The 25,761-nt window shown below is 46.1% G+C and overlaps 1 protein-coding gene across 1 annotated transcript in view; it reads left to right on the forward strand.

Moving 5' to 3' along the window:
• Window positions 1–25,761, forward strand: part of LOC149452140 (uncharacterized) — an 82,452-nt gene that overhangs the window by 35,261 nt on the left and 21,430 nt on the right. Inside the window, exon 2 of the mRNA XM_089689735.1 lies at window positions 3,813–5,574. Within this exon, the coding sequence (XP_089545861.1) occupies window positions 4,146–5,574 (1,429 nt within the window). The 5' untranslated portion in view covers window positions 3,813–4,145. The remainder of the gene's footprint in view (window positions 1–3,812; window positions 5,575–25,761) is intronic.

Genomic DNA, 25,761 nt, shown 5'->3' on the forward strand with positions numbered 1-25,761 from the left:
GATGATATGTTTGGGTCGGTGTGTATGATGATATGTTTGGGTCGGTGTGTATGATATGTTTGGGTCGGTGTGTATGATGATACGTTTGGGTCGGTGTGTATGATGATACGTTTGGGTCGGTGTGTATGATGATACGTTTGGGTCGGTGTGTATGATGATACGTTTGGGTCGGTGTGTATGATGATATGTTTGGGTCTGTGTGTATGATATGTTTGGGTCGGTGTGTATGATGATATGTTTGGGTCGGTGTGTATGATGATACGTTTGGGTCGGTGTGTATGATGATACGTTTGGGTCGGTGTGTATGATGATACGTTTGGGTCGGTGTGTATGATGATACGTTTGGGTCGGTGTGTATGATGATACGTTTGGGTCGGTGTGTATGATGATACGTTGGGGTCGGTGTGTATGATGATACGTTTGGGTCTGTGTGTATGATGATACGTTTGGGTCTGTGTGTATGATGATACGTTTGGGTCGGTGTGTATGATGATACGTTGGGGTCGGTGTGTATGATGATACGTTGGGGTCGGTGTGTATGATGATACGTTTGGGTCGGTGTGTATGATGATACGTTTGGGTCGGTGTGTATGATGATATGTTTGGGTCGGTGTGTATGATACGTTTGGGTCGGTGTGTATGATGATACGTTGGGGTCGGTGTGTATGATGATATGTTTGGGTCGGTGTGTATGATGATATGTTTGGGTCGGTGTGTATGATGATATGTTTGGGTCGGTGTGTATGATGATATGTTTGGGTCGGTGTGTATGATGATACGTTTGGGTCGGTGTGTATGATGATACGTTTGGGGTCGGTGTGTATGATGATATGTTTGGGTCGGTGTGTATGATGATATGTTTGGGTCGGTGTGTATGATGATATGTTTGGGTCGGTGTGTATGATATGTTTGGGTCGGTGTGTATGATGATATGTTTGGGTCGGTGTGTATGATGATATGTTTGGGTCGGTGTGTATGATGATATGTTTGGGGTTGGTGAAATACGGATCATTGATGACTCCTATCGCTTGTTCAGTTGTTGGACTTGAATTTTGTTGTCTTGTTCCTGGGAAGAGCCGTTTGGTGTTTAGATATTTCCCATTGGAGTCTATTAATAACAATAAGAATCCGGAGTTTGTTGGCTGTTCTTGTGGTTTGATGATTGTTTGTTTGTAGGGATGGGCTTCATGTTCGAGTTGAACCTAAGTTTGATTTGAACATGGGCCGTTCATGTGTTCAGCAAACACAAACAGTATGGGCATTCAGTGGGCTGTTTGCCCACCATGCCCCACAATGCACTGCGCCCTGATAGTGCATTGTGATAGGACAAAGCAATGCACCTAACCACAAGTCAGGTGTAATACTTTGACCAATCACAGTGCGTGGTGATGTCACAAGGGGGCGGGGTATATAAAAACTGTTGTCACAGGTGCAGCTGTCAGACAGCTAGGAGCCAGCATAGCAAGCAGAGCTTTTTTCCCCTTTGTTGGGTAGCGATGGTGGCAGGATCGTGATTGACGTTGGATCTACTTTGGGGGACATTTTTTAAAATGTTTATTTTCAATAAAGGACTTGTTAAAGACTGTCTCCTGTCATTTTCTACACTTTTTTTGTGAATGGGTAGCAGTACCATATACTGCCTACTCATTTACATAGGCGGGGGGGCCAGGATCTTTGGGCCCCCTTGTTAAAGGGGACTTCCAGATTCCAATAAGCCCCCCAGGTTACAGACCCCCACAACCACAGGCTACGGTTGTGGGAAAGAGGCCCTTGTCCCCATCAATATGTGGACAAGGTGCTTTGGGGGGCTCCCGACCCAAGGCATCCCACCATGTTACGGGCATGTGGCCTGGTATGGTTCAGGAGAGGGGGTGCTCACCTCCTGATATGGATTTTTGGGGGACCCCCATGCCATTTATAAAAATATTATTGGCATAGAGGGTTCCTCTCAAAATCCATACCAGTCTCGAAGTGCTTGGTGTGGATGAGAGGGGGACAACAAGCTGTTTTTTTTTTAATTGCTGGGCAATCCTGACAATTCTTTTGACATTCAAGTGTCGGCAGGAAACCCCACTGACACCAGGAACATGAATGAATGTCTCACTACTAAAATACCGCGTGACTTCATCATAGAACTCATGCCGGATGTTAGTAACTGAGCGGGATCTTCATACTCAGATGCGGTAAGACACCTCTCAGTCCTTCGTGTTCGACATTCACTGTAGAACATTCTCTAGGTTCGGATGTTTGACCGCGACCTGAACAGGGGGGTGTTCGCCATCACTATTTGTGGTCTCAGGATTAGTAGAGTTGTCTTGGCTATTGCTGGTCTTTGTCTTGTTACATTTCGGAAGCTGATTGGTCTCACCGGTCTGTTGTTCCTTGATGGGTACTTTGTATAAATCATCCTCTTTGATTCTCTTTCCTGATTGTTGAGCTCCATTTGTATCTTTGGTGTCATTATCTCTTCCCTCAGTTGAGGGTTTTCTTGGTGTAATTGTTACATTTTAGACTGAATTTCTAGGATAGATCTTTGGGGGTATTTTTAGTGTTTTTAGCTCTTCTCTCAGCTGCTCATTTACATTTTCTCACCTTCTTTTAATTGAACAAAGTCTCTCCCTAGCTGAGATTAAGCTTGTAATTTTTGGATTCTTAGATTTACTTTCTGAACGAACCTGCAAATCGAATCCAAGCATTCTGGTTATCAACTCATACTCCCACCAGGCATGGATTGAGCAGGTGAACTCCATAATAATACATGAAAACCTAACTTCTCCTAGGAGACTTATGGCTCTCTGGCAGAACTGGCTGGATACTCCGGTACTCACTCCCCATACTTCATTTGTCATAGGTTTTTATAGGTTTAACTTTTTTAGGCCCCTAAAAATGGACCAGCCAACTGTACCCTACTAAATGGTAACTACATTGGAGGCCGATACTTGGTGTATGATCCTGTAGACACAGGCCTACTTGAACGGAGTCAGCTATCTATGTCTGTACTGGAGAGAGTTACTTGCCATGTACAGGTAAATTGTTCTACGTTGCTTCTTTTTTCTCTTTTCATTTGTTTATAGAAAGTAAAAGTGACACCAGAGACAAAGCAAGTTATTGTTCTGTATGATCTGTAACATTGCCACAACTGCTTATACATTAGAATGTATGACTCCATTGTCTGGGCTGAATGTTGGATATACTGTGTGCACTTAAAAAAAAATGTCTTAAATACTATTTAATTTAATAAAAAAATATAATACACACATATATATACACACAATGATGTACATATGCTTTCTATATATATCTGGATCTGGCTCTCTAGGTTATTTCATGTGGCCCTTGCACCTCTCCTGCAGGTACCCCCTTGTCTCCTCCCCCACCTTGTCTCAGCAGTCGGCAGCAGAGAAGAGAATGGAACTCCTCTGCTAAATCCTGCACCTCTCAGTGCAGCTGCAGCATCCCCTCATCTTCACCTCCCTTGGTCTCAGCATTCAGCAGACTCTGGTAATTGACTCCACTCCTCCTCTGGTCCTCCTCCAGACCCTGCACTTTCTGCTTTCCAGCTCTGCCCCCAAAGGAGGTGCACGGTGATGTTAGGGTGGGTGTGGGGTTCTTGGCATCTGATGTAATGGGGGGGGGTGAGGTGCTCTGGAGATCTAGTCTTACAGTTACAACTGGCCTTTTGAGGACAACCATAATGATGACACAGCCTGCGAGGATATATAAGATATATTTATTAATGATCATTAAAAATAAAAAACAACTTTAGCCCTTTTATATAGAATTCTGATTTTTATTTTTTATTTTTTGTACAGGTGGATTGACGAATCACGTTTTTGGTCATGCTGGTCTTTGTGAATACAACTCAGTCACATGGGAAACCAAACATCTGGGTGTTGTAATTGACTGAAAGTTTTTATTGCAGTTCACTGGAGGAGTCACACAGGACACAAGTCATATCCGTGTTCTACATGTCATAAGTGCTTTGGGTCCTCTTCAACACTGATCCAACCTCAGAGGATAACAAGAGAAAAGACATTTCAGTGTTCTGGAAGTGACAATTGCTTTACAGTAAAGTCCAACCCATGTATACATAAGAGGAGTCATTTCAAGCTATTTCTTGTTTGGAACGTGACAAAGATTTTACAATGGAGGCAAAACATATCACACACCAGAAGGTTCACACTGGAGAGAAGCCATATCAGTGTTCTGAATGTGACAAAGCTTTTACATGTATGTCACATCTTATCAGACACCAGAGGATGCACACTGGAGAGAAGCCATATCAGTGTTCTGAATGTGACAAAGCTTTTACATGTATGTCACATCTTATCAGACACCAGAGGATGCACACTGGAGAGAAGCCATATCAGTGTTCTGAATGTGACAAAGCTTTTACAAGGAAGTCATATCTTATCAGACACCAGAGGATTCACACTGGAGAGAAGTCATATCAATGTTCTGAATGTGACAAAGCTTTTACATGGAAGTCACAGCTTATCATACACCAGAGGATTCACACTGGAGAGAAGTCATATCAGTGTTCTGAATGTGAAAAAGCTTTTACATGTATGTCACATCTTATCATACACCAGAGGATTCACACTGGAGAGAAGTCATATCAATGTTCTGAATGTGACACAGCTTTTACACATAAGTCATATCTTATCATACACCAGAGGAGGCACACTGGAGAGAAGCCATATCAATGTTCTGAATGTGACACAGCTTTTACACATAAGTCATATCTTATCATACACCAGAGGAGGCACACTGGAGAGAAGCCATATCAATGTTCTGAATGTGACAAAACTTTTACATGGAAGTCAAATCTTATCATACACCAGAGGATTCACACTGGAGAGAAACCACATCAGTGTTCTGAATGTGACAAAGCTTTTACAAAGAGGTCACATCTTATCAGACACAAGAGGATTCACACTGGAGAGAAGTCATATCAGTGTTCTGAATGTGAAAAAGCTTTTACACAGAAGTCAACCCTTATCATACACCAGAGGAGGCACACTGGAGAGAAACCACATCAGTGTTCTGAATGTGACAAAGCTTTTTTAACTAAGCGCGAGCTTATCATACACCAGAGGGTTCACACTGGAGAGAAGTCATATCAGTGTTCTGAATGTGACAAAGCTTACACACAGAAGTCATATCTTATCACACACCAGAAGGTTCACACTGGAGAGAAGTCATATCAGTGTTGTGAATGTGACAAAGCTTTTACACATAAGTCAGATCTTATCACACACCAGAGGATCCACACTGGAGAGAAACCACATCAGTGTCCTGAATGTGACAAAGCTTTTACACAGACGTCAGCTCTTATAGCACACCAGAGGGTGCACACTGGAGAGAAGCCATATCAATGTTCTGAATGTGGCAAAGCTTTTACATGGAAGTCATATCTTATCATACACCAGAGGATCCACACTGGAGAGAAACCATATCAATGTTCTGAATGTGACAAAGCTTTTACACAGAAGTCAGATCTCATAGCACACCAAAGGGTCCACACTGGAGAGAAACCACATCAGTGTTCTGAATGTGGCAAAGCTTTTACAGGTAATGCCGGGCTAAGCTATCACCAGAGGATTCACAAGCTTGAGCTGCATAAAGGAAACTCCAGAAGAAGGGGCAATATTAAAGACGTTGCAGCTGTCCCATTGGGCTCACAGGCCCAATGTCTTCTCACAAACTAGGGAAGACATGATGCTACTTTAAAAAAAAAAAAAAACTTTGAACAAACAGGACTCTAATGATCGGATTCATTGGGTTTAGTGCTTATGTCCATCAGAAACACACCTAGAAGGCCTGTGAATATTTTACCTTTGGACATTTTTAAAGATAAGCAGCAAAGACTGAACTGTATTCTTCATCATTCTCATCTTTATCCTTTTTTATGGAGCATTGACTGAACATGTAATGCATTTTCATCATTCACTAACTGAGCTATGTTCCCGTGTGTTTTCTTCATTGCCAGAATCTGACCAACCAATACATGACCAACAATGCCTCAGTACCGGAGTCTAGGATGGGGTCCAATGGCTTTAGGTTATGTTGTCCCTCCCCCTCATATCTGTAAGGGTAAGCCTCAATTTCTCCCAATACTCCCCTGGCCTTTCAGTGAGAAGAAACATTTTCTCTGGATTGGAGATGCTTTATGCAGTGAGCCCTTCATAGATGGGGAATCTAAGATAAGTAAGTTGAAATTGTGTACTGGAGTCATGGATCAGATAACCAATGACACCATTGATGTTATAAGCAGAGCTGACAGCAGAAGTGGCTCCACCATCTAGGGTGGTGTCACAGAACTGCTTGGCAGCTGACTATCTCTTGGAAGACCAAAGTGGAGTCTACAAACTGATGTCAGATGGAGAGTGTTGTACATTTATATTAGATCATGAGGATCTCAGAAGGGGATATCTACACAAGGTAAAGGAGTTCCAACAGGAACCTGGGTGGGAGGAGGTGGGATCCAATGTTTTGGGTGGGTTTAGTTGGAACCTGGTTGAGTAATATGGTGGGTTTGCTTCTTAAGCCATTAGTTGCTACCATAGTTTTGATTTTGAAATGTTATATATTGCTGTATTTTCTTTCACTGCCAGAGTTTATTTTGCTTTTTTTAAAGTTAAATTCACATTTTAGGCCTTAAGATTAGATAAAACCCCAAACATTTATTTTACTTTCTGAAAGCAGAGACTCTGGAGAATATAATGGTGGTAGTTGCCATTTTTTATGCCCCAGAACATTAGCACAGCTGTTTATCAAATACATATTTCCTGTAAAAAACACTAAAGATAATGTTAGTGCTCAAAGAACACAATATATGACCCAATTTGTTTGGTGAAATATAAAATATGGGGTTGTCATCAAGTATATAGATACCAAACATGTCAAACTTTACAAATTGTGCGTACTTGTGAAATGGTGACAAACTTCAGTACCAAAAATTGTTCAAAGATGACGCTTTAAGAGCCTTTATAGGTTATCAGTTCAGATAGTTATCCGTGAACGATGGCCTCAGAATGAATGTTCTCACTCTCACTTGTGCAATGATATGTAAAATGTGTCGTGTGATTTGTTTTGTGGGTTTTTATTTTTATAGTGTTACTTTAATTTTTTTCAACTCTTTTGCACTTAGCATGACTTCTATCAGAAGGGGGGTTGGTACAAATTTGTGGTCACAGGTCCTCTTTAAAGAGACATCAGAACATTATTAGACCCCCAATGTCACCTCTGTACCCCAAAAAAGATGGTCAAGCACAGATCATGCCTAATCAGCTCCTTCCCAAACCATAGTGACTGGAGAATGACAGCGCTGAACCCAGAAATGACATAATCTCCCACCTCCCACATCCATTCACTGAAGGGGAGATCAGAGATCAGATGTTTGCTGATCTCCTTCTGCTCTCACCACTGACACCCACCATGCCTGTCTTGGGCTTGCAGGAGGGACAGCTGAGCCCAGTATACCTGGTGGGGGGAGGACCTTCAGTGCGGCTGAATCACTTCCACCAGAAATCTGACAGTTGGCCTAACAAATGTAGACAACCCCCGGGTGCTATAGCTATAAGGCCGTGCTGCTGCTGATGGAAACCTTACGTTGGCCGGAGTGAAAGGGTTCCACTAATGTCCATCTGCCAAATCTATATCTGAGGAGACCATAGAAGCAGCATTAGAAAGAAATGTGAGCATGGCTTCAGTCAGGCGATGGTCCTGGTGGTCATGGTCTTGTTCTCCTTCAGGTCCTCTCACCTTGTAGATGGTGACATGGACTTGTGTGGGAATGAGCAGGAGGGGCTCGGGGTTCTCTTGTACCCAATCAGCTTGTTGTGGATAAAAGATGAAAGTGTCTTCTGGGAATTTACAGGGATTTGGATGTTTAGAGGGATACATAAGTGGGCGTGGCTTGTGTTAATGAAGGGTGTGTCATATGTTAATCAGTTTTTTAGAATAGATTATATAAATGGTATAAATAAATCAACAATTTATCTCTTTTCTTCTGTTGTTAAAGTGTCACATTTAATAAAGTTGAATTATAATTTCATCACACAATACCGTGGTCTGGGTTCTTCTACAACACATCCCCCCAAACATGTCCTCTTCCAGTTATAGGGGTCTGGTGGAATGGGACACCAGCTGATGGTATCTCTTAGGCCCCTTGTACATGGGGGGGTCCAGCCCCTGTGGGTGCAATGCTGGCATTATAATACACCTGATAGGCACAGGTACAGCGTCCAGCCCCGCTGCCTGCAGCCTGTCAAAGTCTACACTACAGCTGGACGGGGCTCAATGCTGCACCACGTTTACCTCATGTTTAGGGGGCTCCGTGTTCAGGGAGAAATGACCGCCATCCTGATCAGACAAAGCATAAAGAAGATGTAGGCAGGTGCAGTCTGCTTCTTCTACTGTAGGGGGCACCCAACCAGGGGGACATCCCAGCCTGGAGAGGAAGTCGGGGGACACTTGGTTTCTCTGTGGTTTCCCGGTTCCTGGAGACTGTGTGGAATGAAGGGGTCCATGGAGTCCTGGAGACATTTTTAATTCTTTTGTTTACATGTTTTAAAAATAATTTCTACCTTAAAATTACTTAAACCCCCCAAATATTATATATATTTCTTCACAACAGCAGACACACTAGAGGATAAATTGTTAGTAGTTCTGATGTTTTATGATTTTTATTATTTTACACAATATTAGTGCAATGATTTATGAAAGGTACAATTTCAGTTAAAAATACAGTAAAGTTAATTTCTGGGACATAAATGTAATTTATTATCTAAGGTTTCAGTAAAATATAAAAGATACATTTCCCCGCCCTGAATATAATGGGATCCCACATAACAGTCGCTGTTCATATTCAGAATTCCTTTCTTACAATGGGATCTTGTGTCCGGATAAAATCTTTTATAGATCCCTTGTGACATTGTGTTCTCATTGTAAAATCCTAGATTTGTAAATCTGTCGCTGATATTTATAATGGTTTTGTCCAGAAAAAGAATGGAGTGATGTGGAGAGATGGAAACATATGTATAGATGAAAGATTGGTCTGTTGACTCTCCAGAGCTCCTTTCCATGAGAGATGTTTGTTCCCCCCCAGAGCTGAACAATGGTACGTTCCTGAATGGCCAGGCTGCTGGTTTGTTGAATCCAGAGTCTACATACAAGATGCCTCCACAGTGTACATTGATGGGGCTGGGAAGGCTGGTACATGTTGTTCATTTGCTCCGGGTGCAGGAGATAGGACAGAATCCCATTGTTGCCGGGTGTCCTCGCTTTCCTCAATTCTGTACTCACTTCATTTACAAAAGCAAACTATGTGAGTGGAGAAGGTGATTGTATCCGGCTGGAGCTCAGACCTGACAGGGACTCGGGATTTTGGGCCTCTTACGTCTAAGACAAATATAGTCTGAGTTGGAGAGAAGATAAAATATCATTTCTTCTCAGAGACATTCTGAGGGGTTTTCCACAATTTGTAATTGCTGACAATTCTTTTGTGGACATTGAGCTGTCAGTGGGGAAACCTGCCGACAGATGAGGAGTCATCGGTTAGGGGTGTGACCGCCTGATTTCCAGCCAATCATTAACAACCAGATATATTTCACACAGAATTCAGATCAGTCCATCAATTGTCACCAGATGAGAATTCAGAGAAAGCTCCACCCTCATTCCTTCTCCACCAATCATGGATCTCCAGTTACCTAGTCACCGTGGGCATGATTTCCTTGATATCCATTGTTGGTGTCAGTGAGATAAAAATAAGCCCCATTGTTGGTGTCAGTGAGATAAAATAAGCCCCATTGTTGGTGTCAGTGAGATAAAATAAGCCCCATTGTTGGTGTCAGTGAGATAAAAATAAGCCCCATTGTTGGTGTCAGTGAGATAAAATAAGTCCCATTGTTGGTGTCAGTGAGATAAAATAAGCCCCATTGTTGGTGTCAGTGAGATAAAATAAGCTCCATTGTTGGTGTCAATGAGATAAAAAATGCCCCATTGTTGGTGTCAGTGAGATAAAATAAGCTCCATTGTTGGTGTCAGTGAGATAAAAAATGCCCCATTGTTGGTGTCAGTGAGATAAAAATAAGCCCCATTGTTGGTGTCAGTGAGATAAAATAAGCCCCATTGTTGGTGTCAGTGAGAATAAAGTATACCTCCAGCCCAGCATAGGTGGTCAGTGGTGGTACTTACCTGATCCCACCCTCCCACTACCTCTCTGCTGATGTCAGAATTATACTTTCACTGTAGGAAAGGAGATGCCGGCTCCCAGCAGTCGGGTATAATTGCAGTGCCTGGTGATGGTGCCCAACGCATCAAATTCAAACTACTCACTCTGACCTACAAAGCCATTCACAACACTGCCCCTAACTACCTCACCGACCTGATTCCCAAGTACCACCCTACCCGTACCCTTCGCTCTTCACAGGACCTCCTTCTATCTTGCTCCCTGGTCTCCTCCTCACACGCACGTCTGCAAGACTTCTCCAGGTCCTCCCCCATCCTCTGGAACTCACTACCCCAATCCATCAGACTGTCACCTTCCCTCCTCACCTTCAGGCGCTCCCTGAAAACCCACCTCTTCAGGGAAGCCTACCCCACCCTCACCTAACTGCTGCTCTCCTTCATTCCTCCTACCACTCCATCCCCCACAGCCACTTCCTCCTGTACCACTACCCCCTCCCTCCCAGATTGTAAGCTCGAAAGAGTAGGGCCCTCTTACCCCTCGTGTGCTGTTCGTAGCTGCTGTAATGTTTCATGTATTGTCCCCCCCTCTATTGTACAGCGCTGAGCAAACCCTTTGGCGCTATATAAACTCAATGTAATGTAATGTAATGTAATGGAACCCAGAGAGTGTTCCGGAGTCGTCACCTCACTGCCACTCTGAAGAGTCCTGGAACCTGCCAGACATGGACATGAACATTGGAGAACACTTGGAAACAACAACAAGGTTCAAACTATGAGACATTTCTTGGAGCTGCAGTTCCTCTGAGCTCCACCAGGTGGTGAGCACCCTTCTACCCAGACAGGAAGTGATGTCAGGTACAGATGGAAAGTGATGTCAGGTACAGACGGGAAATAATGTCGGGTACAGATGGGAAGTGGTGTCGGGTACAGACAGGAAATTATGTCTGGTAGAGGCAGGAAGTGGTGTCAGGTACACATGGGAAGTGATGTCAGGTACAGATGGGAAGTGATGTCAGGTACAAATGGGAAGTGATGAAAGGTACAGACGGAAAGTGATGCCAGGTACACATGGGAAGTGATGTCAGGTACAGATGGGAAGTGATGTCAGGTACAGATGGGAAGTGATGCCAGGTACAGATGGGAAGTGATGTCAGGTACAGACAGGAAGTGATGTCAGGTACATACAGGAAGTCAGGTACAGATGGGAAGTGATGCCAGGTACAGATGGGAAGTGATGTCAGGTACAGACAGGAAGTGATGTCAGGTACAGATGGGAAGTGATATCAGGTATAGACAGGAAGTGATGTCAGGTACAAATGGGAAGTGATGTCAGGTACACATGGGAAGTGATGTCAGGTACAGACAGGAAGTGATGTCAGGTACATACAGGAAGTCAGGTACAGATGGGAAGTGATGCCAGGTACAGATGGGAAGTGATGTCAGGTACAGACAGGAAGTAATGTCAGGTACAGATGGAAAGTGATGTCAGGTACAGATGGGAAGTGATATCAGGTATAGACAGGAAGTGATGTCAGGTACAAATGGGAAGTGATGTCAGGTACACATGGGAAGTGATGTCAGGTACATACAGGAGGTCAGGTACAGATGGGAAGTGATGTCAGGTACAGACAGAAAGTAATGCCAGGTACAGATGGGAAGTGATGTCAGGTACAGATGGGAAATTATGCCAGGTACAGACGGGAAGTGATGCCAGGTACAGACGGGAAGTGGTGTCAGGTACAGACGGGAAGTGATGTCAGGTACAGATGGGAAGTGATGTCAGGTATAGATGGGAAGTGATGTCAGGTACAGACAGGAAGTGATGTCAGGTACAGACAGGAAGTGATGTCAGGAACAGACAGGATGTGATGTCAGGTACAGACAGGATGCTCTGGGTGAGAGGTGAGTTGGAAGGAAGTGGAGAGGAGACATTGCTGTGTCTCCCAGCAGACAGAAGATGTCAGTAATGAGGCTCCACCTGATGCTGGCTGCTGGGAAGGTATATAATCCCCCCCTGTAGTTTTCATCAGTGCCTCAGTGTTCTGCCTGTGAGCTGCTTCCCTGCTGGATCCTGTGTCCTGTATCTTGTATACTTTCCCCTGATTCTGGTTTCCTGCATCCTGTTCCCCCATCTCTGCTCCCGATTACTAGTCCTGGGTCTGCCCGGTGTATGTCAGCTTCCCTCCATTGTACACAATGTATTATAGTCAGGTTGTTGGGTTGGTTATTTGCTGTCACATTTATGTGTCACTTTTGCTTTGTTTATGGTCTGTGGGTGTCGGAGGGTGTCGTGTCCATTAGTAAACTCCTCTTAAAGCGATTGTAAAGGCAAATTTTTTTTTCTTTTAAAACAAACATGTCATACTTACTGCTGTGTGTGATGGGTTTGCACAGAGCAGCCTGGATCCTCCTCTTCTTGGGTCCCCCACAGGTGCTCCTGGCCCCTTCCTCCTGTTGAGTGCCCCCACAGCAAGCAGCTTGTTATGGGAGTGATTTAGTCCGGACTAAGTGTCCGATGATTATCTGTTCCTGTCCTAATTAATCATGCTAGCTCTTTAGTGCACACATGAAGAAAGCCACACTGACACACGTGTAGTCTATGAAAACTTCTAGTTTATTGGAATGAAAAAGTGAGTTTATATATACAAGATAATGCAAGGGTGGTGAGCAGTGTTACTGGGCTACGTATACGCTTCTAATTGGTCATGTCCATACAAGGCAAACTTCCTTCAGGGCTCGTGGTGATCTCCTCTTAGGTGTTATCTTGGAAAGGAAATATTTTTGTTCTTCCACAAAATCCTGACCATTGTACTATGCATGCTGGGCAGTATATGACATACTCCTGACCACTGCACAATATATACAGGGCAGTATATGACATGTTCCTGACCACTGCGCTCTGTACACAGGGCTGTATATGATATACTCCTGACCACTGCACTCTATACACAGGGCTATATAGGACATACTCCTGACCACTGTACTCTATACACAGGGCTGTATATGATATACTCCTGACCACTGCACTCTATACACAGGGCAGTTTATGACATGTTCCTGACCACTGCACTCTGTACACAGGGCTGCATATGATATACTCCTGACCACTGCACTCTATTCACAGGGCAGTTTATGACATGTTCCTGACCACTGCGCTCTGTACACAGGGCTGTATATGATATACTCCTGACCACTGCACTCTATACACAGGGCTGTATATGATATACTCCTGACCACTGCACTCTATACACAGGGCAGTTTATGACATGTTCCTGACCACTGCACTCTGTACACAGGGCTGCATATGATATACTCCTGACCACTGCACTCTATTCACAGGGCAGTTTATGACATGTTCCTGACCACTGCGCTCTGTACACAGGGCTGTATATGATATACTCCTGACCACTGCACTCTGTACACAGGCCTAAGATATAACACTGACCACTGCACTCTGTACACAGGGCTGTATATGATATACTCTTGACCACTGCACTCTGTACACAGGGCTGTATATGATATACTCTTGACCACTGCACTCTGTACACAGGGCTGTATATGATATACTCTTGACCACTGCACTCTATACACAGGGCTGTATATGACATACTCCTGACCACTGCACTCTATACACAGGGCTGTATATGATATACTCCTGAACATTGCACTCTGTACACAGACCTAAGATATAAACCTGACCATTGCACTCTGTACAAAGGGCTGTACATGACATGTTCCTAACCACTGCACTTTTTTTTCTGAGCCATGTATGACATGCTCCTGACCGATGACCACTTCTAAATGCTGGGCTGTATAAGACATGATCTTACCCACTGTGACATACATGACATACTACTTCTGACTACTTCACTCTGTATAGGGACTGTATATCATATACTCCTGACCACTACACTCCTCGATGTAAATCACATACTCCTGACCACTACACTCTGTACTCTGGGATGGAAATCACATACTCCTGACCACTACACTCTGCACTCTGGGATGTAAATCACATACTCCTGACCACTACACTCTGTACTCTGGGATGTAAATCACATACTCCTGACCACTGCACTCTGTGATGGAAATCACATACTCCTGACCACTACACTCTGTACTCTGGGATGGAAATCACATACTCCTGACCACTACACTCTGTACTCTGGGATGGAAATCACATACTCCTGACCACTGCACTCTGTACTCTGAGATGTAAATCACATACTCCTGACCACTGCACTCTGTGATGTAAATCACATACTCCTGACCACTGCACTCTGTACTCTGGGATGGAAATCACATACTCCTGACCACTGCACTCTGTGATGGAAATCACATACTCCTGACCACTACACTCTGTACTCTGGGATGGAAATCACATACTCCTGACCACTACACTCTGTACTCTGGGATGGAAATCACATACTCCTGACCACTGCACTCTGTACTCTGAGATGTAAATCACATACTCCTGACCACTGCACTCTGTACTCTGGGATGTAAATCACATACTCCTGACCACTACACTCTGTACTCTGGGATGTAAATCACATACTCCTGACCACTACACTCTGTACTCTGGGATGTAAATCACATACTCCTGACCACTACACTCTGTACTCTGGGATGTAAATCACATACTCCTGACCACTGCACTCTGTACTCTGGGATGGAAATCACATACTCCTGACCACTACCCTCTGTACTCTGGGATGTAAATCACATACTCCTGACCACTACACTCTGTACTCTGGGATGTAAATCACATACTCCTGACCACTACATTCTGTACTCTGGGATGTAAATCACATACTCTTGACCACTACACTCTGTACTCTGGGATGTAAATCACATACTCCTGACCACTACATTCTGTACTCTGGGATGTAAATCACATACTCCTGGCCACTACACTCTGTACTCTGGGATGGAAATCACATACTCCTGACCACTGCACTCTGTACTCTGGGATGGAAATCACATACTCCTGACCACTGCACGTTGTTTGCAGGGCTGTATGAAGTAGTCTCCTGACCCCTGCACTCTGGGCCATTATTCATGGTGAACCAGAAACTGGATGACCTGTAAAGGCTTGTGAAGTGTCTCCTGTGAGAAATGTTTGGGCCCCAAAGATCCCCATCGTGGCCCCGACACACACAATTCTTTTCACTCAATAAATTCTTTATTATAGTTTTACTTCTAACAAGATTGTAATCATAGAATCAGGAAATAGTAAAGGAAGGAATCTGATTGGTCAGGAAGATCCCTTGTCTGGAATGTGGGGGCGGAGTCATTATTATTGGTGTACAATACAATACACAACGTGTTCCATTATTATAACAAAGTATTGTAGAAAAGATCCCAACATGTGACATGGCTGAATGAATGCTGGTCATATTAGTTCATCTATTCTCTAAGTGGGGTGGTATCTATTGGGCCAATCCCTTTTACAAACCACACAAAATATCGCCCTTCAAAGTGAAAACAGAAATGATTTGCACAAAATCAAAGAGTAGAAATATTTTCCGGTGGATCCCCTCTACCCAGACCCCATATGTAGACATAGAACAACAAGCTGTGTTCCCTCTCGTGCCGCACTCCTCCAACCACCCAAACCCACACAGAAGCCAAGGGAAATAATGAGAGGAAAGTTCCCCCCTAGTTTGGGGCGGAGTTCTCCTTCCCTCCTGTTGGGGGATGGGAGAAGGATGGACTGAAGACAGAGAGACGCTTCGGGGTCACCACTGTTCTGTAGAGCCTTGAAATGAAGGACATCAACTTCAGAAGTTCTTGTTGTCTGTGTAAAGTTCCCCGATAACGAGATCTGGGCTCTCCCGGCTTCTAGCTCTGTAACCCGCTATATCATTATCAGGAAACGCAACTCCGACACCCAAGAAGGGCTGAAGTTGTGTCCTTCATTTCCAGGATCTACTGACCACTCTGCACCCCGACATTTACTGCACTTCATCCATGTCTTTGGGGGCCTCTCATCTCCTTATGAACTGTTCCTTCCATGATGAAGATCAGCCATGGAGTATATCTGAGGTGTATATCAGGGTGTGCTTCTTCCCCACATGAGAGCTGGGATGTCCAGCAACATTCATCTAGAAGACATTTCCCGCACTCAAGGCACTAATACACCTCCAGGGTTGTGTGGGACCCCTGATGTACAGGAAGACAGGACTTCAGTGAGGAACATTTCCCTCACTCAGTACAGGAAAGTGGCTGCTTCCCCGTGTGAGATCTCTGATGTTTGGAAAGATTAGACTTCCTTGTAAAACATTTCCCACACTCAGGACAGGAATATGCCTTCTCCCCTGTATGAGATCTCTGATGTGTGTATAAATGGGACTTGTCTGAAAAACATTTCCCACATTCTGGACAGGAATATGCCTTCTCCCCTGTATGAGATCTCTGATGTGTGTATAAATGGGACTTGTCTGAAAAACATTTCCCACATTCTGGACAGGAATATGGCTTCTCCCCTGTGTGAGATCTCTGATGTTTGTATAGATGGGACTTGTCTGAAAAACATTTCCCACACTCAGGACAGGAATATGGCTTCTCCCCCGTGTGAGATCTCTGATGTCTGTGAAGACTGGACTTCAGTAAAAAACATTTCCCGCACTCAGAACAGGAATACGGCTTCTTCCCCGTGTGAGATCTCTGATGTGTGCACAGATAGGTCATCTTTGAAAAACATTTCCCGCACTCGGGACAGGAATACGGCTTTTCCCCTGTGTGAGATCTCTGATGTGAGTAAAGATTGGACTTCTCTGAAAAACATTTCCCGCACTCTGGACAGGAATACGGCTTCTCCCCCGTGTGAGATCTCTGATGTCTGTAAAGATTGGACTTGAGTGAAAAACATTTCCCGCACTCAGAACAGGAATACGGCTTCTCCCCCCGTGTGAGATCTCTGATGTCTGTAAAGACTGGACTTCAGTGAAAAACATTTCCCGCACTCAGGACAGGAATACGGCTTCTCCCCCGTGTGAGATCTCTGATGCGTGTATAGATGGGACTTCACTGAAAAACATTTCCCACACTCAGGACAGGAATACGGCTTCTCCCCTGTGTGAGATCTCTGATGTCTGTGAAGACTGGACTTCAGTAAAAAAAACATTTCCCGCACTCAGAACAGGAATACGGCTTCTTCCCCGTGTGAGATCTCTGATGCGTGCACAGATAGGTCATCTTTGAAAAACATTTCCCGCACTCGGGACAGGAATACGGCTTTTCCCCTGTGTGAGATCTCTGATGTGAGTAAAGACTGGACTTCTCTGAAAAACATTTCCCACACTCAGGACAGGAATATGCCTTCTCCCCTGTATGAGATCTCTGATGTGTGTATAAATGGGACTTGTCTGTAAAACATTTCCCGCACTCAGGACAGGAATGTGGCTTCTCCTCCATGTGAAATCTTTTATGCACATTAAGATGGGATTTAGAACTGAAACATTTCCCGCACTCAGTACAGGAGAACCTCTTCCCTGTTGGAAGGCCGGCCCGGTCCCGCACAGTCTGAGGTCCCTCAGGATACGAGGAATCCGATGGTCCATCTACACTGGGTGGTGCCGGATTGACATTGGAGGGAGCCGGGTTTTCTCCTGGACTATACTGTGTGATGTCCTCATCTTCTACTTTCCAGTCTGGAGACAAAGTGAGACAATCCTCGGAGGTTTTCCTCATCTCCCGGCCATGGACTAAAATACAAAGACAAAGAGGATTACAAGACAGGAGCTGATTGGTTCAAATCCCCCCAAATGTCAGGACGGGACAGATCCCTCCAAATGTCAGGACGGGACAAATCCCCCCAAATGTCAGGACGGTACAAATCCCCCCCAAATGTCAGGACGGTACAAATACCCCCAAATGTCAGGACGGTACAAATACCCCCAAATGTCAGGACGGGACAAATCCCCCCAAATGTCAGGACGGGACAAATCCCTCCAAATGTCAGGACGGTACAAATACCCCCAAATGTCAGGACGGGACAAATCCCCGTTCCAACCAGGACTCCGCCCACATGAGGCAGCTTGGTCTCTGAGGAGCTTACAATTCCCCCCTCAAGGGAACTAGGAAATGGCTCCTCTGATCTCCTACCAGGTCATTTCTTTATTCATGGACCTTAGTCAGAGAGTGAGGAAACAACCAGAACTGTCTTTTATAGGAGGGACAGTGATGAGGGGATTATAGGACGAGGGTCCCCACCCCCTCTATCACTCATCGCCATCTTCCCAACACAAGAAGTACTGCACTTCCTTATTTAGTCCATGATTTAGTCATGAAGAACAGCGGGGCTGAGCCCCACCAGAGGTCAGAGAGTGAGGATGGGGGGAGAACAACCAAGATGAAGACTGGACTGATCCTGAAGACCACCATCATTGGGGTATTGACTCCTCCCTCATTATCACTTTCTGTTTAAGGGTCCAAAGTTGGAGGATGTTATCACATTATTATCACCATGTAAAAGTCTGTGCTCCAATCACATCATCCGATATAAAATGTCCAGCTGGGAGGAAATGGGGGGAACAAAAGAGACTCCATATTATATGTATATATATAGCAGTGGGGGGAGGGGGAGAGCAGAAGTCAGGACTATGGAATGTACAACATAGAGTATATAGTGCAGGGGTCAGGAGTATGTAATGTACAACATAGCGTATATAGTGCAGGGGTCAGGAGGATGTAATGTACAACATAGAGTATATAGTGCAGGGGTCAGGAGTATGTAATGTATAATATAAATTATACAGTGTAAGGGTCAGGACTCATAATATTGTTATTCAGCAATCAGTGGTGGCCTAGATGTCCACATGAGACAAGCTGCAGAGGTCCCACACCGCTGCCTCCCATCTCCTGAGTCTGCACTCAGTGACTTGGGGCTGAGACACTACAGACATATCCCTCCACCTGGCACAGCCAGCAGACAACAGAGCAAGTAACCCTGGCAGAAATGATTGGTCACAGATTTTACTAGACCTGACATGTGGCAAAAGACCCAATACACATGTCCCAGGTCAACCAACACCTATGTGGAACATCAACATTTTTCTGCCAGCTGATCCCCAGAACCTCCATAAATCCAGTCTAGAGACATAAATTGTGTCTGCAGCACAGAGAAGGAAGATTATCCGAGAGAAATCCAGGAATACAGGACGGGGAACACAGCTCAGGAAAGTGACCAGGGGATTACAGGCTGATATCACCCAGTCCCCGCCCTACTCTGGACCAATCAGTGAGCAGTATGGGTGGAGGAATGGATTTAGTGTTCATGACCCACCTGTGCTGATCTCTGTAGGAGTGTCCTCCTCTATAAATGTCCCCGTTATTCCATCCTCCTCCATAGACTGCTGATCATCCCTCACATACGCCTCTTCTTCTTCTGCTTTCACCTCAAATTCTATATCGATTGGATCTCCACTCTAAATCAAGGAAATGAGAGAAAATATCATCTGTAAAATGTAAGATTTATGATTGTGACATCACACACAAAATCCACACATTGTCTCCCTTCACAGAAGCAGATCACATGTGATATGTGGGTACATTTCCCCTAAATACCGCATGCCATCCTGAAACTGTCCATTTCCTATCCCGTGTTGCGGTATTGACCACAAACACTGAACACGCTCAGTAAATACCGCATGAACAGGCGTTACATTCACAGAAGGAAATAAAGAATGAAATGCATGCGGTCATTAATTAGTGGTGGAGACATGCGGCATTCAGGAAATGTGTACTGCTTGGTAAAGAGTGGGCGGCCGCTGGCATCCTTAACAACCAGTAAACAACATGGTTGTTAGGGAGCAAACGGCCGCTGTGTCTTAACCAACCGATAAATTAAAAAAAAAAAAAGATTTACCGGCAACAAAATATTAAGAAAATGGCGTGGGGTCCCCCTCCCGGGTCTGGTATGGATTTTGAGGGGGACCCCTTGTCAAAATGAAAGAAATACATACCAGACCCCTATCTGAGCATGCGGCCCAGAAGGTCAGGAAAGGGGGGGGATGAGCAAGCGACCCCCCTTCCTGAAACATACCAGGCCACGTGCCCTTAACATGGAGTGGATGTTCTGTTGCAGGGGGGGGTTTGCTCCCCCAAAGCACCTTGTCCATGTTGATGAGGACAAGGGAATCTTCCCCACAACCCAGGCTAGTGGCTGTGGGGGTTTGCAGGCAGGAGACTTATACAATTTAACAAGGGGGCCCTCAGATCCCTCACCCCATGTGAATGAGTATGGGGTACATGGTACCCCTAGTTATTAACCCCAAAATATATGACAGTTTTTGACAAGTCCTTTATTAAAAAAACAAAAATAAAGCAAAATGCCCCCCCGGTGTAGATCCATCATCAATCACGATGCTCGCTGTCACCGCTGACTCGGAAAGAAAAGCTCCGCTCCCAATGAAGACTCCCCTCTGTCTGACAGCTCTGCTGCCTCCTGCCACTAAATATACTAAGGGACAGTGCCACTCGGTGATGTCACTGACTGGGGCATGTTGTATTGGTGATGTTACTGACCGGGGCATGTTGTATTGGTGACATCACTGATCGGGGCATGTTGTATTGGTGATGTCACTGACTGGGGCATGTTGTATTGGTGATGTCACTGACCAGGGCATGTTGTATTGGTGATGTCACTGACCGGGGCATGTTGTATTGGTGACATCACTGATCGGGGCATGTTGTATTGGTGATGTCACTGACTGGGGCATGTTGTATTGGTGATGTCACTGACCAGGGCATGTTGTATTGGTGACATCACAAGAGGGCCACCCAGTGATGTCACAGGGTATTAGCGCTCCTTAGTTTATTTAGAAGTGGGAGGCGGCGAAGCTGTGAGATGGCAGGAGTGGAGCTTTGTTTTTTCGTCGAGTCAGCCAATGACAGCGAGTATCGTGATTGGATCATCGATGGATCTACATTAGGGGGATATTTTTCTTTATTTTTGTTTTGTCAAAAATTTCTTCCAGTGTTCTATTACACTTTTTTTGGTGAATGAATAGGGGTACTATGTACTCTATACTCATTCACATTGTGGGGGGCCGCCTTGTTAAAGGTGGCTTCTAGATTCCAATAAGCCCCCCACCCACACCCACAACTACTGCCCAGGGTTGCAGGGAAGGGACCCTTGTCCCCATCGACATGGGGATAAGGTAATTTTGTGGGGGCAGAGCGCCCCTATCCCCAAGCATGCACCCCATGTTTAGAGTATGTGGCCTGGTATGGTTCAGGAGGAAGGTGGGCACTCACTAACCATCTGGTATTGATTTTGGAGGGGAGCCGACACCTTTATTTTTATTATTTTGGCATCGGGGTTCCCATCAACATCCATACCAGACCTGTCACAGCTGTCAGCGGGGAACTTGGCAGCCGTCTGCTCCTTGTTTACTGGTTGTCGAGGACACTGGCGGCTGCCCTCTCCTTAACAACAAGCTATTTACAAGTGTTGCTATGGACACCAGTGGTAAATTACCCGCAGGCTTCACTACTAAAAAACAGCATGCAGCATCTTACTACATACTGGGATACGGGAAGATACCGCTTTGTGATTGGAGCCCATACTCTCTACAAGTCCATGTTCTAGATTCTCCATCCCACCAACCTTGTAATAGTGAGGGATGGTGTGACCTTCCTGTGTGGAATCCCGGGAATACAGAGGATGGGGACATCTCTCTGGTGGGTTCCTGGTATTAGGTGGCTCCATCATATCCTTGTATCCTTCTGAAAACTCCTCCATCACTCCATACTCCTCATCCTCCTCTTTATACTCTTCTTTAACATCAATATTATCATCCCCGAGGATTCCACTCTGAAAGATATAATAAAACATTCATTGTAACAAACATGCTGTGTATAAATCACAACTACCAATAATTGTCATCATCTACCTGATGATGGTGAGGGATGGTGTGACCTTCCTGTGTGGAATCCCGGGAATACAGAGGACGGGGACATCTCTCTGGTGGGTTCCTGGTATTAGGTGACTCCATCATATCCTTGTGTCCTTCTGAAAACTCCTCCATCACTCCATACTCCTCATCCTCCTCTTTATACTCTTCTTTAACATCAATATTATCATCCCCGAGGATTCCACTCTGAATATATAATAAAAATGACATCAATGGTAACAGTGTGTCAAGGTCCTACCTTTTCCCTGAGGTTATGTTACTCCATGTGCTGGCGTCCATCTTGGATTTCTGCTGAGCATGGTGGGAATCCTTTATGCCTTCAGGTCTCTGAGGTCCATCCCCCAGAGGAGTGTGGCTGATGACATATAAGCCTGTGGTCCGCACATGCTCTTTGCACTTGTGTCGCTATTACTCTGTTCTGACTCTTGTGACTCTCCTGGTATTCTGATTCGGCTTGTGACTTGACTATTCTTTGTATTCTCCTTTGATCTGACCCTCTGTTACTGAACCCGGCTCGTGACCTGTGATTCTCGTCTGCTGCCCTGTACCGTTTTGTCCCGTTGTTGTTGACCCGGCCTGCCTGACTACTCTTTTGTCTTTTCCACCAGCTACACGCCAGTGGCGGCGGCCATTACCGCAACTGAGGTGTCTCAGGGGCCGCAACCTGGTTCCTGGCTGCGTCAAGTCCATCCCCACCATCAGGGGCCCTGGTGAAGGGCAGCCTGGGACTTAGATTCCGCGCCCTGAGGGACTTCGGTCTTTGGGTGGTGGTTGTCGTCAGCCAGTGCGTTACTTTGTTAGGCCTGCCTGTCCGTTCCTCACCTCCTGCCCTGACATTACACAAGTGCCATGAATCCTGACGGTGCAGGCACGCCTTCGCTCCCAACGCTAGTCGCCAGACTCAATCAACAGGATCACCTGTTGGATCAGTTCGCTCAGGCGTTGCAAACTCTGCTTGCACGCACTGCACACCTTGCTCCTGGTGCTATTAGGTCGGTAGTCGCTCCGGTGGTCTCTCCCGCTGATTCTCCGCTTATTGTGTCCACCACCTCGACGGCTGCATCAGCGGTGCCCAGAGGTATGACTGGTTCTGCCCCTCTTTCACAGCGCTTTGGGGGTGAGCCGAGTCAGTGTCGTGGGTTCCTCAACCAGGTAGGTATTTATTTTGAACTAATACCCCACGCCTTTCCGTCTGAGAGGTCAAAGGTGGGGTTCCTAATTTCACTACTCTCAGACAAGGCCTTGGCCTGGGCAAATCCCTTATGGGAGAGGAACGACCCGGTGATTCAAGATTTTTCCGGTTTTGTTGATGCCTTCCGTAGAGTATTCGACGTACAGTCTCGTTCCGCCTCGGCTGCCAAGCTGCTCATGACCATGCATCAGGGTTCACGGACCGTGGCCGAGTACGCCATAGAGTTTCGTACCCTGGCGGCAGAGGTGGGTTGGAACAATGAGGCTCTGGTGGCTGCGTTTTCCCATGGTCTTTCTGACACACTGAAGGACGAGATTGCAGCTAAGGAACTGCCTGTGGAGTTGTTGGAGCTCATCTCTTTCCTGATCCTGATTGACACCAGGCTCAGGGAGAGGCCTTCACTCAAGGAACGCCTGCGGAGGCCTTCCAATCGACTGGCACCTGCGTTTTCTGTCCCACCCGTTCCTCCCTCTCCTCCCACACCTCCTGGGGATAGCTTGTCTGGTGGGGAGCCCATGCAGCTGGGGTTTGCTCGCCTTTCCGAGGGAGATCGGGCCGCTCGGCGTCGGGAGGGTCGCTGCCTGTACTGTGGCCTCAGTGGGCACTTTCAGCAGTCTTGTCCGGTCTGTCCGGGAAACACTCGCACCTGAGATCATGTCGGGGACAGATCTTGGGTGGAGTTTCCTCGTCCCTGGCGTTCCGCAAGGATAAGCCACTGATCACCGTGGTCCTTTCTTGGACGGAGGGCTCAGTGACGGCCCAGGCGTTGGTAGATTCTGGGGCCGGAGGGTTGTTCTTGGACAGCTCGTTTGCTGCACAGCACTCCATTCCCCTGCAGGCTCGTGCTACCCCATTGGTTCTCGAAGCAATAGATGGCAGGCCCCTGCAACCGCCGCAGGTTACCCACGAGACTCTGCCGATAGATTTAGCCATTGGGGCTGTTCATAGGGAGTTGGCCTGTTTTCAGGTGATTTCTTCTCCGCACTATTCGGTGGTTTTGGGGTATCCCTGGCTCCAGAAGCACAATCCAACCTTCAATTGGCAAACAACCGAGATTCTCTCATGGTCTCCAGTGTGGGGCGGGTGCATCCGTGGGCCGGTTAAGGTGTTGTGTGCCTCCTCGGACTCTGCATTGCCCACCGACTATGGGGAGTACCGGGACGTGTTTGATAAGGTACGCACTGGTGCCTTACCGCCGCATCGTCCTTACGACTGCGCCATGTCCTTGCAACCCGGTGCCACTCCTCCGCGTGGCAGGGTGTACCCTCTCTCGGTTGCGGAGAATAAGGCCATGGAGGAGTACGTTGTGGATGCGCTTTCCCGGGGGCACATTCGTAAGTCTACTTCTCCAGCAGGAGCAGGTTTTTTTTTCGTAGAGAAGAAAGGTGGGGAATTGAGGCCTTGCATCGATTATAGGGGTCTCAATCGGATTACCATTAAAAATGCATACCCAATTCCCTTGATTACTGAGTTGTTCGACCGCCTAAAGGGAGCAACAGTCTTTACCTAACTCGACCTTAGGGCGGCGTACAACCTCGTACGGATCAGACAGGGGGATGAGTGGAAGACCGCGTTTAACACCAGAACCGGGCACTATGAATACCTGGTGATGCCCTTCGGGTTGTGTAACGCGCCCGCGGTTTTTCATGAATTCATAAACAATGTCCTTTGTGATTTGTTGCAGCAGTACGTAGTGGTTTACCTGGATGACATCTTGGTTTACTCTACCTCCATGGAGTCCCATGTCCAGGATGTCAAGCGGGTGCTGGAACGATTACGTGAGAACAAACTCTCTTGTAAACTCGAGAAGTGCGAGTTCCATCGATCCCAAGTTGCCTTTTTGGGCTACATCATTTCCGCGGAGGGATTCTCCATGGACCCTCAGAAGGTTGCGGTGGTTCTGCAGTGGCCTCGTCCCAATGGTCTTCGGCCCATTCAGCGCTTTCTGGGTTTTGCCAACTACTATCGGAAGTTCATCAGGAACTTCTCCACATTGGCAAAGCCTCTCTCTGACCTAACCAAGAAGGGGAGTAACTCTCACGAGTGGCCATCCGAGGCCATCGTAGCTTTCGAGGCTCTGAAAGCCGCCTTTGCTTCGGGCCGATTCTTTCGCATCAGAATCCTGGGTTGCCCTTCGTCCTCGAGGTTGATGCTTCCGAGACGGGAGTAGGGGCTCTCCTGTCTCAGCGTCGGTCGCACGATGGACCCCTACTTCCCTGCGGGTTCTACTCTAGGAAGCTTTCCTCTGCAGAGTGCAACTACCAGATTGGAGATAGGGAGTTGTTGGTCATCATTCTGGCTCTCAAGGAATGGAGGCACCTGCTCGAGGGCTCCGCGGTTCCGGTCCTCATTCTTACCGATCACAAGAACCTGACTTATCTTTCGGAGGCCAAGAGATTGACACCCCGCCAGGCCAGATTGGCTCTGTTCTTGTCACACTTCAACTATGTGGTC

This window comes from Staurois parvus, unplaced genomic scaffold (assembly GCF_062004578.1).
Source record: "Staurois parvus isolate SC_StPar_1 unplaced genomic scaffold, SC_StPar_1.0 ptg000494l, whole genome shotgun sequence".
NCBI lineage: Eukaryota > Metazoa > Chordata > Amphibia > Anura > Ranidae > Staurois > Staurois parvus.